This window comes from Saccopteryx leptura, chromosome 2 (assembly GCF_036850995.1).
Source record: "Saccopteryx leptura isolate mSacLep1 chromosome 2, mSacLep1_pri_phased_curated, whole genome shotgun sequence".
Taxonomy (NCBI): Eukaryota; Metazoa; Chordata; class Mammalia; order Chiroptera; family Emballonuridae; genus Saccopteryx; species Saccopteryx leptura.
In genome coordinates, this window is record NC_089504.1 from 146,814,841 (window position 1) to 146,832,197 (window position 17,357).

The 17,357-nt window shown below is 42.8% G+C and overlaps 1 protein-coding gene and 1 non-coding gene across 4 annotated transcripts in view; both read left to right on the forward strand.

The window, feature by feature from the left end:
- Positions 1-17,357, forward strand: part of ANO6 (anoctamin 6) — a 215,313-nt gene that overhangs the window by 138,696 nt on the left and 59,260 nt on the right. For all 3 annotated transcript variants that reach the window (XM_066369015.1, XM_066369016.1, XM_066369017.1), the window contains 4 exons: positions 6,542-6,607; positions 8,623-8,910; positions 9,117-9,230; positions 11,258-11,373. In XM_066369015.1, the coding sequence (XP_066225112.1) occupies positions 6,542-6,607; positions 8,623-8,910; positions 9,117-9,230; positions 11,258-11,373 (584 nt within the window). The remainder of the gene's footprint in view (positions 1-6,541; positions 6,608-8,622; positions 8,911-9,116; positions 9,231-11,257; positions 11,374-17,357) is intronic.
- Positions 1,002-1,077, forward strand: TRNAA-CGC (transfer RNA alanine (anticodon CGC)). The gene has a single exon. It is a non-coding gene; the product is annotated as a tRNA-Ala (tRNA).

The following is a 17,357-nucleotide window of genomic DNA, read 5'->3' on the forward strand; positions in this document are numbered from 1 at the left end:
ATGTTAACATGTTTAAGCAAATAAAAATGTCCTATGCTTGATTAAGCTGTTTAAGTTATTATAGTCAGTAGTAAAATAGAGGACATTATAAACCAACTTCAAGGTCTACCAGTTATCTTGAGAGAAATCAGGTAAATATCACAGGAGTTCTCTGTAAAGAACTAGATAAGAACTAAATAGGATAAATTAGTACAACCTTTCTGGAGAGCAGTATGGCAATACATATTAAAGAACCTAAAACTGCATGGCCTCTTTGATTAATAATTCTGTTTCTAGGACTTTATCCTGAGGAGGTAATAATGGCTACACAGAGATTATTCTACAAGGATTTTCATAGCAGTGAAAAATTAGGGGAAAAAAACCTACTAAATTCCAACAATTTGAGATTGGTTAATAAATAAATAGTCAATCTGTCAGAAAGAATGTTATGCTGTTAAAATAGATGGAAGAGCACAGTGGCCAGGACATGGAAACAACCAAAAAGCCCATCAATAGACGACTGGATAAAGAAGATGTGGCACATATACACTATGGAATACTACTCAGCCATAAGAAATGATGACATCGCAACATTTACAGCAAAATGGTGGGATCTTGATAACATGATACGAAGCGAAATAAGTAAATCAGAAAAAAACAGGAACTGTATTATTCCATACGTAGGTGGGACATAATAGTGAAACTAAGAGACATTTACAAGAGTGTGGTGGTTACGGGGGGGGGGGGAGGGGGGAATGGGAGAGGGATAGGGGGTGGGGAGGGGCACAAAGAAAACAAGATAGAAGGTGACAGAGGACAATCTGACTTTGGGTGGTGGGTATGCAACATAATTGAACGACAAGATAACCTGGACTTGTTATCTTTGAATATATGTATCCTGATTTATTGATGTCACCCCATTAAAAAAATAAAATTATATAAAAAAAAAAAAAAAAAAAAAAACACATTGCTATTTCAAATATGATGAAAAAAAAAAAAAAAAAAAAAAATAGATGGAAGAGGCCCTGGCCGGTTGGCTCAGTGGTAGAGCGTCGGCCCCGCGTGCAGAGGTCCCGGGTTCGATTCCTGGCCAGGGCACACAGGAGAAGCGCCCATCTGCTTCTCCACCCCTCCCCCTCTCCTTCCTCTCTGTCTCTCTCTTCCCCTCCCACAGCGAGGCTCCATTGGAGCAAGGATGGCCCGGGCACTGGGGATGGCTCCTTGGCCTCTGCCCCAGGCGCTAGAGTGGCTCTGGTCGCAAAAGAGCGACGCCCTGGAGGGGCAGAGCATCGTCCCCTGGTGGGCAGAGTGTCGCCCCCTGGTGGGTGTGCCGGGTGGATCCCGGTCGGGCGCATGCGGGAGTCTGTCTGACTGTCTCTCCCCATTTCCAGCTTCAGAAAAATACAAAAAAAAAAAAAAATAGATGGAAGAGAAGTATATCTGATTGTCTTCATCTGTGATTTCACATGTGCTCTATACTCTTTATCAGTGACTTTTCTTAATACTCATACAAATAGGACAAAAGAAAGGTGATATAAAGATTGTTTATATCCTTCAGAGAATGAAAGGCTATATACATCCATCAGATAGCAAAGAAGATAGTCTAAGAACCAGGATGATCAAGTAGTATGAAAGTATCAAGAGAGAGGGCACTACAATCTGTTTCCTGGGGCTCTCATAAATGGGGTCATTGGTATCCCACTGGAGAGATTAAGGTGCCATGGGTGCACAGCGTGGAGGCCAAGTGGGAATCACCTGTTTTTGTTCGGCTGTTTGGCATTAAAAGTACAGCTGAGACTGTAAGACCTACAGGGTAAAGAGGGTTTCTTTTTAAAGGAATAAGGGAAGTTGAACATATTTGAAGGGCATGATGCTGGGTACTTTATACCCACAATTACATTTAATCCTTACAAAAACTCCACATTGAAGCTCTTTCTTATCCTGTCTTTCAGACAAAGTCACTGATGCTTGTAGAGTGTGTTATTTGCCCATCACAGAGCTAGCAAATTGCAGAACCGGGATTTGAATTTTGATTCCTAATCTAACCCTTGTGCTCAGGGATGAAAGGCAAACCGGAATGGCTAGAGCTAAAGGGACAATGTAGTGTACTGAAATCTGAAAGGAGAGAGTCCCATGAAGGGGACTCTCAATTCAGAAATGCCACAGAGGGGTACGGTGTCTGAGTTCACTGTACAGCCTGTTGCCGTCATGGTTGATGCATTGACACCACCCAGGCAGGAGCAGTGTGTCTGGTGTACCTGTAACAGAGCTGCCCTCCTGTGGGGCGGCTTCACTCCCAGCTCTCTGAACCGTCCCCTTTTGTCATGTAGTAATTCAGACCAAGGTGTCTTGAAATCACGGATGCTCTGAGCTATATGGTACTATAGTACACTCCAGAATTAAACTGTAGCTCTCCTTCTTTGTCAAAATCTGTGATACTCATAAGAAAAAGTCTGTGGAACATTTTGGGGGAGCTCAGGACAGGGGAGCCCAGCTGTTGCACTGCAGTAATTTGTATTCCTCAGCCCATTTCCACTTGCCAGGCAGCCATCAATCCACCATGCACTCTATCTATTCATTCATTCATTAGACATTTATTGCATGTTTCCTCTGTTACAGGCCTAAGTGCCAAGGATATCAAGATCAAAAGACAAACATCTCTAGGGGCGGGGACAGTAATTGAAGAGCAGGCAGGGCTGTGGAACGATCGACTGTTCTTCAAGATGAGAGTCATTTGAGAGTGTGTGCTGGCTGAGTCGGAGCAATGAAGGGCAGAGAATAAGGGAAGGGATTGCCGGACCTGGCTCAGGAGGAAACGGAACGGATGCGGTGTTCTGACACCGGGTCGAGAGGTGGCATCCAGCTGTTAAGTATAATGACACGTGCAGGAGATCACAGTGAGTGGCTGCCATCCTCTGTGACGAAGGAGGCAAGGTCACTTGCAGAGTTTGCTGGTCTGGGAGTTAGTTGTGGAGTCTGAGGAGCACCTTGAAAGTTTGGAACAGCTCCCTGGTAGATGAGGGAGCATCATCCTCGTGGGCCTAACTGTTTAGGAACCATGAACTTTTGATAAGGCCAGTTAACACAGTTATGTGATTTATTAATTTTTTTTGCCAGCACTTAATTGTTAACATACCCATTAAGCCACTGGAGAAGTCCATCTGAATGATTTTTCTGCTCTTCTAACTAGAAGGACATTTGTTTACAAGAGCTGAAATCCGCCCTGGCTGGTTGGCTCAGCGGTAGAGCGTCGGCCTAGCATGCGGAGGACCCGGGTTCGATTCCCGGCCAGGGCACACAGGAGAAGCGCCCATTTGCTTCTCCACCCCTCCGCCGCGCTTTCCTCTCTGTCTCTCTCTTCCCCTCCCGCAGCCAAGGCTCCATTGGAGCAAAGATGGCCCGGGCGCTGGGGATGGCTCTGTGGCCTCTGCCTCAAGCGCTAGAGTGGCTCTGGTCGCAACATGGCGACGCCCAGGATGGGCAGAGCATCGCCCCCTGGTGGGCAGAGCACCGCCCCTGGTGGGCGTGCTGGGTGGATCCCGGTCGGGCGCATGCGGGAGTCTGTCTGACTGTCTCTCCCTGTTTCCAGCTTCAGAAAAATGAAAAAAAAAAAAAAAAAGAGCTGAAATCCTCGGGTCTGAGCTTCACATCCTAATTGAAATGATTCCTGACTGGCACAGAGGATACAGAAGACAGTCATGGAGCCTGCTATGACTTGCTAGTGAGACAGTTGCCCCTTGCACAGGCTCGGGGTGAGTCATGTCCTCCGCAGGAGAGGAAGTCAGAGCGTCTGGTCACTCAGAATACCTGCCACCTTCACAGTACAGTGATTTAGGTTTCAGACTAATGAGTTTCCCCTCATTCATGGCTTCTCTGTCAAGATTTTTGCTGGCAAATAACAGAAATGAGTTCTAATTTAGCAGTGAAGGAGTTTATCAGGAGACTGTCAGAGAGCTCACAGGTCCTTCTGGGAGGTAGTCAAACAAGCCTAGAGATTCGGCAGTCAGATGCAGTGCCCGATCCCACTGCAGCGAGGGGGTGGGGGCAGCACGGGCGCTCCCTGGGCCCAGAGCCTCTGCTGGCTCCGCTGACTGGCAGTGCTCCCCAAGGCTCCCACCCAAACCTCTGCTGTCCCTGGAACTGGCAGTTGCTTTCCCAGCTGCCCCAGAATGGTTTCTGCTCAGCCTGACTTCTTTGCATTGCTGGTTTATGATGCCAGGTCCGGAGGGGTGGTCTAATTAATAAGGCCAGCTAGTGTGCAGTCACTGAACTTCCCGGGAGATGAGAAACGGGAGTGTCTGAGTTTTTATCTGCAGTCATGGCTGTGGGCTCTGGAAGGAGTTGCAAGTGGCTACAGAGGCTGACGGGTGTCTATGACGGCGCCATGAAACACATGGATGAATGTTTCAGTCCTTCTGTGTTGGGTGACTCGTAGGGCCCTGGACACTGAGTTTCTAAGTTCCTCTGTAGCAGGCTATTTGAGATTCTTCTTTGAATCTTCAGCATTTTGTTGGATCCTCTGAGAAAATGTGTGTAGAACGAATTAATAAATACATTCTTTCAACAAACATGTATCGGCATAAACTCTGTGCCAATAATGTTGAACACTGCTTGCGGGGTCAAAATTGCTTTTACGCAATAGCAAAGAAAGTAGCGGGGAGGAACATGGAGTAGACTACCATGCAAGCTCAAAATATGAGCATTAGGATCTAGAGCGAAGAAATACTGCCTATGTACCAAGCAGGATGAGTCTGAATCAGCTTCCCAAGTGGAGGTCGGGAGATGGTGGATCGGTAGAAAGGCTGAAAAACTCGTCCGGGCAGATTGCAGGGCGGATTGCAGAGTCTGCAGGGGTAGGAGGCCTGGAGCGGAGGGGACAGTCACCTGCTGGGAGCAGAGCAGGGAAGCTGTGCTTCAAGCTCTCCTCCCACTGGACTGGGCATTTCTAGGCAAGTTGCTTATTTAGTTTTAGGGCAGGAGCAGTAATTGCTGGTTTTTCCTTAAGTGACTATTGTATGCTCAAACAGCAACAAGCAATTACATCTGTTACATTTGCAAAGCTCTACTATAGTGTCCGGCATGTTGTAGTTCTATGTAACCATTTATTAAATATGTATAAATAAAGCAATGTTCTCTTTCTGCTAATTCCACAAAATGGTAGGGATTCCACTTGCACTCACGTTTAGCCAAACGCCAGGTGTATTTTTATCTTTGACGGTCTGTCATTTTCAGTCAGCATCTGCTTTCTGGGTGCTTTGCCTGTCCCAGGCACTGTCTGTGGCACAGCGGCTCAGGGCTGCCTCCGCCCACTCACAGCAGGCAAATCACAAGTGGTGCTCCTGCACCACAGTGGCCTAACCACCAGACCCACCGGCTGCCCCAGACCTTAGCTCAGTGGTGCTCTATCTTAGCACCTGAAGTTACATGGGAAAATTTTTTTTTTTAATTTACCTTTTTCAGCTTTCTTCAGTTGGGAGAATTGGTCCAGTTTACCTCCTGTGATTACAAGAGATGGAAATTCTAGTCTGTGTGCTCTATTGGAGTGATTTAGATCTATAAACCTCACGAGAACCTCAAAAGGAAGCTGGTGAGGTTTTCTCCGTTTGATAGATGAGAAAAACGAGGCAAGCATTTGTCTCGGGCCAGAGGTCAAAGAGCTGGCAGGTAACGGCCCCAGAATGTGAACACAGGCGGTCTGAGGCATGTCCAGTCATTTTCCTCTTTCCATTAAGCAGTGTAACTGTTTCTTCATCAAAAGCATTCTTTGAAAAGGTCAAACAAGGTTCTACCTTCACATGCTTCCCTTACAACTTAGGACACAGTTTGGTAAAAACCCTATCCAGATATAGAATTTAATATCAATAAATACAGTACTGTAGTCTGTATCTTTTCAAATGGCCGTGTAACATGGACAGATATGTTATATATTAATTCCCTATTTTTGTAGCCTTAGATTTTTTTATAGCTTCAAAACCATTTCAGTCTTGCATAGAGAAAAATTCCTTTGTTTTGCCAAAATTTTCTGTGTTTTATTGAATTTTGTCAAAGCATGCAGAGATGAAATACATGTATCCAAAATGAAACCATCTGAATATCCGGTAGGGAAATAACATTTTTAAAATCTAGAATGTCAGATCTCAGCTGTAACTGGTGAATGACATCAGCGAATGGTACTGAAAAACCTCCATTTGTGTGCAAAACCTCTTATAAGCCAAAAAAAAGTCCTTGGAATTGTGTCCAATTTAGAGTTCTTTATGGTTCTCAAATGACTGAAAATTCTTGGGGACAACCACAGGCTTTCCAGAGTGCTAAGAGAATAATCCAAGTGCACTCCACGGCCCTCCACCTGAGAAGCCCGACACCCACAGGTCACCCACAGCCAGGGAAAGCTCATTGCTTCTGTGCCATTTTGAGCAAAAGTCTCTCTTCATCAAGTCAAACTGGTTTTTTGTTAAAAAACAAAAAACTGGTTTGTTGTATTTTGTTAAAAAAAAAAAAAAAAAGGTTTTTCTGCCCCTAGTAAAACTAAAGTCCTATTATGTTTCCCAATTTCTTTTAACAGAGGAAAAGACGAGCATATGAATCTAACCTCATCAATGATGGCCTGCAGCTAGAAGCAACAAGATCGGTAAGTGGCAGTCTCCGCAAACCCTTGACTGACCATGGAATGGATTTTGGGAACCTCGTGTCACTTGGAATGGCATTTAAAACATGCAACCCCAGCCATGCCTTAGTTGCAGGCTGGGAGGGGCGTCAGTTGTAATCTGCATTATAGAATCTATTTATTGCTTAATTTTTTTATTTATTAACTTTAGAGAGGAAGGGAGGAGGAGAGAGATAGAAAAAAATAGAATCAATTTGTTCCACTTATTTATGCATTTATTGATTGATTTGGACCTGGGGATCGAACCTACAATCTTGGTGTATCAGGGCACTGCTCAAACAAACTGAGCTACCCAGCCAGGGCGAATGTATTTGTTTCTGATCAAAGCAGGCAGATCTTCTGTAGTGGCCAACGAATAGAACAATAAAACCAGTATAAATCACTGTTTCTTCCCCCCTCTCCTTTTTTTTTTAATGTGAGAGAGAGACAAGAAGGGAGAGAGATGAGAAGTATCAACTTGTAGTTGTGTCACTTTAGTTGTTCATTGATTGCTTCTCATATGTGCCTTGACCAGGGGCATTGGGCTCAAACCAAACCAGTGACCCCCTGCTCAAGCCAGCGACCATGGGATCATTGATCCTGCACTCAAGCTGGATGAACCTGCACAAGCCAATGACCTCGGGATTTTGAACTTGGGACCTCAGTGTCCCAGGTCAACTCTATCCACTCTGCCACTGCCTGTCAGACTAAGTGATTGATTGTTTTCTTTCTTTTAAGAATTTTTTAAAAGATTTTTTTATTATACAAATAATAGTTTACAAAAAAAGTGTAGTGATAATAAAAATCATCTCTATCTTACTTATCCATCAATAACTTTGTAGTCCTTCTAAATGTGTTTTTGTTCAAATACATAAATTTTTCTCTTCTGAAAAGGGAAATTACTATATCACAAGGATTTAATTTGCTTTTTCTCTTTTAATACAGTGTGTCCGTAAAGTCATGATGGACTTTTGACCGGTCACAGGAAAGCAACAAAAGACGACAGAAATGTAAAATCTGCACCAAATAAAAGGAAAATTCTCCCAGTTTTATACCTATTCGATGTGGGCTCACACACAGATTTTTTAGGGCCCCTTAGGCAGCTGTCCCGTATAGCCTCTACAGACTTGTCACTGATTGATGGCCTACCAGAACGGGGTTTCTCCACCAAACTGCCAGTTTCCTTCAACTGCTTATCCCACCAAGTCAGGTTATTCCTATGTGGTGGCACTTCGTTATAAACATGCTGATATTCACGTTGCACTTTGGTCACGGATTTGAATTTAGCGAGCCACAGAACACACTGAACTTTCCTCTGTACCGTCCACATCTCGACTGGCATGGCTGCTCCGCTATATACACGGTGTTACGTCATCATCTGCGCATGCGCACATGCTGCCACATCATCCTACAGAAACTGGGAGGATTTTCCTTTTATTTGGTGCAGATTTCACATTTCTATCGTCTTTTGTTGCTTTCCTATGACCGGTCAAAAGTGCACCATGACTTTACGGACACACTGTATATAGTAAATGTATTTCTGTGTTAATAAACTTCCTTTGACATTTTTTTATTGACTACATAATATCTAACAGGTATATAATAAATTAAAGAGACCTAGGTTTAAGAAATTAAAAAATTGTTAATACAAGAACATGGCAATGAATATTCTGGTGTTTTTATTCTTACTACTTTGGATGGAGTGATGGACAAATTAACAAGCTTGCTTTTCTTCATTTAAAATATTAGTAACTTTATGAAAGAACTATAAGAATTTTAATTATTTTCTCAGTAATTCAAATCAAGAAATTATCTTCCAGGCAGAAAGTTTAAGAGGATTTGCAAATCTACCTTTTATTCTATCTTCACTTTTATTAGTATTTGTGTTCATGTACTTGTGTGTTTTAACTACCTGCCATGTAAGACATAGCTGTGTGTTTTAAACTTGTGAAAATAGTTGGCTTAGCTTCTTAAGTTGTGTTTTTATTCTTCCAATATAGGTTTTGGATGACAGGCTTGTGTTTGTAAAGGTGCATGCCCCATGGGAGGTGTTATGTACATATGCTGAGATAATGCACATCAAATTGCCTCTGAAGCCCAATGATCTAAAAACCCGGTCCTCAGCCTTCGATAATTTCAACTGGTTTAGCAAATTCCTTCAAGTAGACGAAAGTATCATCAAGCCAGAGCAGGAGTTTTTCACTGCCCCATTTGAGAAGAACCGGATAAGTGATTTTTATATTCGTGACAGAGATACCTTCTTTAATCCAGCCACCAGAAGCCGCATTGTAAGTCTAAACCAAGTTTAGCTGTTGTCTTGGGGAGATTTGGAACCTGCTGTTGAATAGTTAGTGGTTTGGTCTGGTCGGTTTTTTGTTTTGTTTTTAGAAGCTGCCACACATATAAAAGAAATGTGCCTCCAGATTCCTGTTCTAATAATGAGGAATGATTGGTTAGTTATACTGAGTAAACCACACAATTGGAATCTTCTTAGGTTTACTTCATCCTTTCTCGGGTCAAGTATCAAGTAAGCAACAACGTGAAAAAGTTTGGAATCAACAAACTTGTAAGCTCTGGGATCTACAAGGCGGCTTTCCCTCTCCATGATGTAAGTCAAATAGCAAAAATGAAATAAAGCACCTAATGTACACTCAGTGTTAATAAGGAAGAGCTAAATCTTCTTGACCTTATTTAAGTTTCTGTCTTGGTAAAATAAAGATGATATATTAAAAAATTGCAAGCGTATCCAGGACAGGAACCAGGCTGCATTGTTCACTGCTAAATCCTTGGTAAATGAGTGAGTGAATGAATGAACAAATGAATGAACCAACGAACAGTAGCTCTCCCGTGGTTAGTGTGGGGAGCAGGGTAGAATAGTGGTGAAGAGCTTGGGCTCTGAGGCCAAAGTGCCTGCTCTTCCGTTTTCTAGCTGATGACCTTGGGAAAGCCAGTTAGTCTCTCCTTTCTTCAATGTCTTTGTTAATAAAATGGGAATAATGATAGTACCTACCTCAGATTTGCTGTGAGGATTAATTAATCCATGGCAAATGTTAGAACAGTTGCTGGCATATAATAACTACTATATCTGTGTTAGCTATTTCCATAATACCAACAGATGTTATCATCAACCAGAAAAGTATTAGTTCTTTGTAAGCAAAAATACACGTTAGAACTTTTCATTTATCATTTTCGTAACATAGGGGTTATTTTTTTTTCCCTCCTGAAACACCATTTCAAATTGTGCCCTGGAATACCACAGGGCTTTTAAAAAGGCATTTGTCAGGGTTCTTGTCATACTGTCAGTACAGCAGTGTTGACATTTTTAAAGAACTATGTTCTAAGATGATAGCAACTCTTCAAATTCAAGAGCACTTCTCCAGCTGATAACATCTCACATGAGATGAAATTTTTAAAATGTGACTGCTTCAAGCCCTTAGTGATTCCATAAATGCAAGGATATTATATCTGAGTGCTTTAAATAAATTCTGCCATTAAAATAAATGAAATACTATGTTATATTGTACTGTTACTTTGTTACATTCACCTTCAGTTATCTAAATCTCTAAGACCAAAGAAAGCAAACACTGAGAATGATAATTGCTACTGTGTTGTTCATGTATTTGTGAATGAAGACAGTATTGAACTGTACCATATAAGGTAACAAAGCTAGGATACCTACAGCTACTTGATACACATGCATGCATCCAGAACAGAGAGGAGGAAGATGCTGAGTTTCCTGGTTAAGAGACCTAACACAGCAGTCCAGCCATGTGTTTTATATTTGTGCCCTTGCAAAATTAGCAGTGATAGCAGGCCACTTGCAGAGAGCTCTCATGGATATAATCTGGGATGCCAAGGTTAGAGTACTGAGTTGGCATCTGGCTGTGGCCAGTTCTTTTTTTTAAAAACCTTTGTAATTGTAGGGGTGCCACATCCAGGCTAAGAAATGATCTCAGGTGGCATTTGGAAGGGAGGTGAGTGGAGGTCAGGCCCCGTGTTAAGGCTAGGCTGGGTGATAACTTGGTTCTAGTTACAGCAGGAAGGAAAACCAGTCAGACGGAAAGAAGAGTGACTGAATTTAAGAAGAGGCAGGAGGTTTTGTTTCATGAATAAACTAAGTGTATAACATGATATTAAGCTTCTTTATTATTTATATTCTATATGTTGTCACTGAATAACTGTTGAGTTTGGGAAAAAGAAGTCTTGGTTTTAGAACTGATCCTGCCTCTCCCCAGTCAAGGCCCTGCTTCCCCTGAGTGTCCAAGGAGTGGGCTGGACTCTCAGGTGTCACTCCATTGTGGCAGCTTTGGCACTTCAGTGGCCCAGTGTTTTATTGTTTAGGACTGACCCAGTTGTAGGACATTAACATCCCCGAGACTCCTACCAAGTACCTGCTGCCTTCTCCAGGATTGTCACAACAAAACATTTCTCCCCACCCACATTTGCAAGTGGCCCTCAAGGTGTTAGTAATGCCCCTAGCAGAGGATCACTAAAGATGATGTGGTATCTCAGTCCACTTGAGCAAGTATGGGCCCCTTATTCAGCAATGACTGAAGGCGTAGCACCACATTTTAGTAAATGGATTTGTGAACATGTGGTGGTTGCAGTGCTCACTTGCTTGATTTTGCTTCCCAGTGCAACTTCAGCCATCCATCAGAGGATTTCACCTGCCCAAATGAGCGCTACCTTCTGTACAGGGAGTGGGCTCATCCTCGAAGCATATACAAAAAGCAGCCCTTGGATCTTATCAGGTAAGGCAGCAATTTTCAACCAGTGTGCAGCAAGAATTTTTAAAACATGCAATATTTGACTATTTAGTCAGGGGCACTGACCTCTTTTTTCTTAGCTTGTCAAATTAAAAAGAAAATAACACCAGTCAATACAACAATAGCCATCCAAAGTGCGTGCCCTAATCTTGAACCATAAATATATATGTCATGTAATAGAATTGCATCTTATTGGTCTTGTTGAATAATAAGGCTACATCTGATTGGTTCATTCTTGGTATCAGAAGTGCTTATAGACAGACAAGTACAGGCACCTGATTTTTTAAAAAGTCACTTTGGAGCAAAAAGGGTAAGTAATTACTATTATTATTTTCTTTTTATGAATGAAAATTATGCCTACTTTTTGGTTAGATTGGCAAAAAAGACATTTTTTGGTATGCCACAGAATTTTAGTAATTAGTTTACATGTGCCATGAGCTAAAAAGTAGTTGAAAATCACTGAGGTAAGATGTTGTGGACTCAGGGTTGCCCTCATGGCATCAAAGTGTGACAATACCCAGAGTCCTGCCAACCAGGCAAGGACTCACCTGGACCTCTGAGCTTTGTTGCCCAGAGTTGCTACATGCTTGATTGAGTCATTACCCCATGGCTCAATCTCCAACCCCTTTTTCTGCTCAGAGATTGTACCAGTATCACATAGCTGAAAGCTTCAACTCTAATCATATGCTTGGTCTTGATGGTGTGGCCAACCCCCTTTCTGAGCCATATCATTAGTGTAAACTCTCCAGGGGGTCACCATGAATAACAAAGACAAGCCTATCTTCAGAAATTCCAATGGTTTAGAGGTTACCTCCCAAGAACTGGCAATAAAGGCCCACCAAATGCTTCATTACATAGGAGTAAATGTTAGGTTAAGCTTAAATTGTATGATAAGAGATAAATTTTCACTGCTCTTCTGTATGTGTTGTTAGATAATCGTTTCACTGTGTCACGTGAATGTCACATCTAGTTCAACATCTGTCTTCTCAAAGCACCAATGTTATCTGCTCTCCAGAAGCTTATGTCACCTGGGAAAGGCGGCTGGAAAGAGATAGACCAAAAACAACCAAGCAGACAAAGAAAATTTCTGGTTGAAATAAAGAAAATAACAGGGATGAGATGGGGGAGGGGAGAGGAAGAAGAATGGGCCAGAAAGTTATCTTTAAGTAAGTGTGACACAGTAAAAAGGAGCCAGGACTTTGAAGAATTGGAAGAAGTCATTCCAGGAATAGGAGCTGCGATGGGTGATGCCCTGAGGCACAAACACGGGGGTCGGTTTTGAGGAGCTATCAAAGACCCGTGCTGGTGCGAAAGGAATGATCAGACACAGGTTTATCAGGGAAACGGGCGCATGGAAGAGAGTTTGGACGGAGTGCTGTTGTGATATTTTGAGCGGTTGAGTCATTTTCTCTTGTTCACATTTTGCAAAGATAATGAGCAGAATGCAGAGGGTACAGGAAGCAGGGAGAGCAGGTAGGAGGCTAATAGAGTGGGCCAGGTGAGAGATCGTGGGAGCAGACTTGGGATGGATTTCAGGCGCAGAGTTGATAGGACTTGGTTACAGTTTGGATGTCGAGGATGAGGCGAGGAAAGTCGCAGATCCCCGCGTGGCCTGGAGAACCTGTTCTTTCTACAGTATCTCAAAGCCCCATGCTGTTGCCTACTTGGGAAACTCTATTAACCTGAAAAGAAAGAATGTTAAGATGTTGAGTAGTTGTTCTTTTGTTTTATTTTACATTTTATTATGAGAAATTTCAAACATAAAAAAATTGAAATGTATAGCAAACCGGCGTCTGTCCTGTCACCCGGCTTCAGTCCTGTTCATCTTTATCTCGCCCGCCCTCCCAGCCCCCTCCACTGCAGAAAATGCCAACTATCATATCATTTCATGAGTAAAATGAGGTCTCTTTTAAATAGAACTCGAATACTCTTCAATCAGTGTTCACCTTACCCCAATACGTATTTTCTTTAGCTAGGTAATTTGATCCTCATTTTAAAGCTTGATCTAATTGACATTCAATTTAGTGCAAGAATACTTGATGTGTGGAATATCATACTTCTGTCAGAAGATGCATAATGTCCACCGTCTCTTTTTTATTTTTTTGGATGATAGCAGCCAGAAATGATTATTGCCTAGATTATTGTTTCATAAGGTATTTCATTTCATTATTTCATGTGTTCATATTCTAATGCCCTCCCTCATTTATTAGCTGGATTATAACCATGAAGAGGTTCTTTCTCTCCTTAATTCTGGGTATCCTGGCCTGACCAGGCGGTGGCGCAGTGGATAGAGCGTCGGACTGGAATGTAGAGGACCCAGGTTTGAGACCCCAAAGTTGCCAGCTTGAGCGCGGGCTCATTTGGTTTGAGCAAGGCTCACCAGCTTGAGCCCAAGGTCACTGGCTCGAGCAAGGAGTCACTCGGTCTGCTGTAGCCAGCGCACACCCCCCCCCCCCCCCCGTCAAGGCACATGTGAGAAATCAATCAATGAACAACTAAGGAACAGCAACGAAGAATTGATGTTTCTTATCTCTCTCCCTTCCTGTCTGTCTGTCCCTATCTGTCCCTCTCTCTGACTCTCTCTGTCTCTGCCACAAAAAAACATCTGGATATCCTGTAGGATAGAATTTTAAAAGAGGATATTTGTAAATATACAAATATTTGAACTTGACATTCACATGGGGTTTTCCTTTTATTATTTTCCATTTATGTTAAATCTATAGGATCTAATAGCAGGGTGATGGATTTGATGGGTTCTTAATCATTTTTATGGGTTTGGGGTTTTGGGGGGTTAAAGAAAACAATTTTTTCTCTATTTTAAGAATATTTTTTCTAAGGAAAATGGCACTATTCCCCAGGGGGTTCACATGACATGTTCCCTTCTTTGCTTCCCATTTATAGTCCCTAGACAGCTCGGACCTGTCAGTCTTCATCTGTGGCTCCAGGGATTTCCAGAGGAAAGGGGGTTCTTTCCCAGCAAGTAAACCAAACAAACCAGAAGGAGCCACTGGAGGCAACAGACTTTGAACTGACAAAAAGAAAAGTTTCCACAAAAACTACCTAAGAGTGATAAGAGAAGATATGGTATCCATAACACAAGGATGAGATTCTACAGGGGGAAAAAATGCTGTCAATAAAATGTAGCTCTTGAAAATTAAAAACGATAGAACAACAACAACAAAAAAAAAACACACAGGCCCTGGCCGGTTGGCTCAGTGGTAGAGCGTCGGCCTGGCGTGCAGAGGTCCCGGGTTCGATTTCCGGCCAGGGCACACAGGAGAAGCGCCCATCTGCTTCTCCACCCCTCCCCCTCTCCTTCCTTTCTGTCTCTCTCTTCCTCTCCCACAGCCGAGGCTCCATTGGAGCAAAGATGGCCTGGGCGCTGGGGATGGCTCCTTGGCCTCTGCCCCAGGTGCTAGAGTGGCTCTGGTCACAACAGAGCGACGCCCTGGAGGGGCAGAGCATAGCCCCCTGGTGGGCAGAGCCTCGCCCCCTGGTGGGCGTGCCGGGTGGATCCCGGTCGGGCGCATGCGGGAGTCTGTCTGACTGTCTCTCCCCGTTTCCAGCTTCAGAAAAATAAAAAAGTAAAAAAAAAAAAAACAAAAAACAAAAAACACACACCCTAATAGCAGTGTTAGAACATAAAGTTGAAGAAATTGTACAGAACCTAAAGCAAAAATACAAATGGTAGGAATAAAAGGGGAAAGAGGTGAACTATGGAAGATCAGTCCAGGATGTACAATGAACAAATAATAGGAGGGCTAGAAACCAGACTAGAGAAAATGGAGGGAAGGAAATCAGAATATGGGGCCAGGAGAAGTCTCTAGATGGAGGGTCCTACTGAGTGCCCAGCCCAGAGAAGCCACCACAACGTGACACCTCAAAAAGAAAGCCTCCAGAAAGAAAAACAGGCCTCCTGTGAAGGAGTGAGGCTCAGAATACCATTGACTTCTCTGCAACTACACTACAGGGTAGAAGAAAAGAGAAATAAGTTCAAATGTCTGAGGAAGGTTGATAAGTGCACAGAAAACTAAGCAGTGAGCTACCAAGACAATTACTAACTCCAGGAAAACAAAATATTGGGCAGGAAAGAAAAAGTAAGCAGAGCAGATGACCTGATTCAGCCATGAATGGTCTTTACAGTCTCATAATAATGTAAAGCAAGAAGATCAATCTAACCAAAATTATAATGTAACTATGTCAAGAGGTTGGAGGGAATGGAGGTACGGACGTGTAGATGAGACAAGAGGCTGAAAGAGAACTTAATCCTCATCTTCCAGAGCAGAAAGTCAATAGGTGATACATAAAACTGAAAAATCAATAAGCAACACTAAAGTGTATTATTTAGAGATACAGAGGTAAATATTCCAAGAAGCATCTGTGAGAATTGAATGTGGTTGGTTCTGGGCAACAGGAAATGGGGCAAGTTACTGGGGACAACTATTTAATTCTTTAATGAATGTATAGTTACAACTTTGATTAAAATAAAAACAAAGCTGAGTTTTTAAAAACTGGTGTTAAGAATTGGGACCGTTTTGGCAGAGAGATAATGATTAGAATATTGCATTTCAAGGCATCCTCACTATTCCCAGTCTTTCAGCAAGAACTGTGAGACGGGCTCTGTTTCAGATTCAGAACATCTGACCTCCTTGCCTCCAGTGTAGTGTGGAAACCTTCAGAAGTAATAAACTCCCTGTCTTTATGGATACCCAATAGAGTCTGCCTGACTGTCTCTGTAAATGTAGCAGGATATTTTTACTAGTAGGGGTAACGGGTGTGGACCAGGCAAACTTTTAACATCCTTTCCAATTTTAAGTGTAGTATTTCTAGGGTGGATGGTTGGTAAGAAATTATGACTGAAAACCCAACAGCCAAGAGTCCAAGACATCTCAAGCCAGTGGCCAGGCTTTCTCTTCCAGGCAGTCTCTTGAGCCGGCCATTCGCCTGCTGTGCATGTGCCAGACAGCAAAGCCCCAGCCACATGAAAATGGACACACTTGGTCCTCCTGGTTGCATGTTGATCTCACCCTTCCAATTCCCCAGGGATGTGACCGGCACCAGGCTTGTAAGGAGGGGCTGGTCTCACAGCTGCCCTGTGAGAACTGGCCCAGCCCTTGGATGTTCCTGTCTGAGATCTCCAGCTTCTCAGAGCTAGGTCCCCACTAGTTAAACCCAAGGAGCTCATCACAGCTCCATGCTGAGCCAGAAATATCACACCGGCCTCAGAGTCAAGTAACTGAAATGCTAGACTGAAGGAATGCAGGGCGGTGGGTTCCTCAGTCATGTCCATCCCGCCCTCTCCCGCTGTCACAAGGACTTCTCTAAATATTTTGATCAGAGGCACATTCCATTATGTGAATAATTGTTACTCATATCAGTCATTATATTGATTATTTGTGATTTACATTATATATTATTTGTGATTTACATTACATTTGTTCCAAGGAAGTTCCCTAGATAAGTGAAAGCAGGTAATTGAGCAGATGGTCCGTGTTGATTTGTTTCGTGCACATTGAGAAGCATCTTTCGGAGAATGTGACAAATGTGCTGCTCTTTACAACAAATGATGGTGATTCTCTCTCTCTGTCTCTTTCTCTGCTCCATAGTCAGCATTTTTCCTTCCTTTGCTCTGTTCGGACTTATTTTGCTTTAACAGGCTACCAGGGGTCAGGAACCTTTTTGGCTGAGAGAATCATGAACACCACATATTTTAAAATGTATTTCTGTGAGAGCCATGCAACAACCCATGTACGTTACACATTATCCAATAAAAATTTGGTGTTGTCCCAGAGGACAGCTGTGATTGGCTCCAGCCACCCGCAACCATGAACATGAGCAGTAGGAAATGAATGGGTTGTAATACATGAGAATGTTTTATATTTTTAACGTTATCATTTTTTTATTAAAGATTTGTCTGCGAGCCAGATGCAGCCATCAAAAGAGCCACATCTGGTTTGTGAGCCATAGGT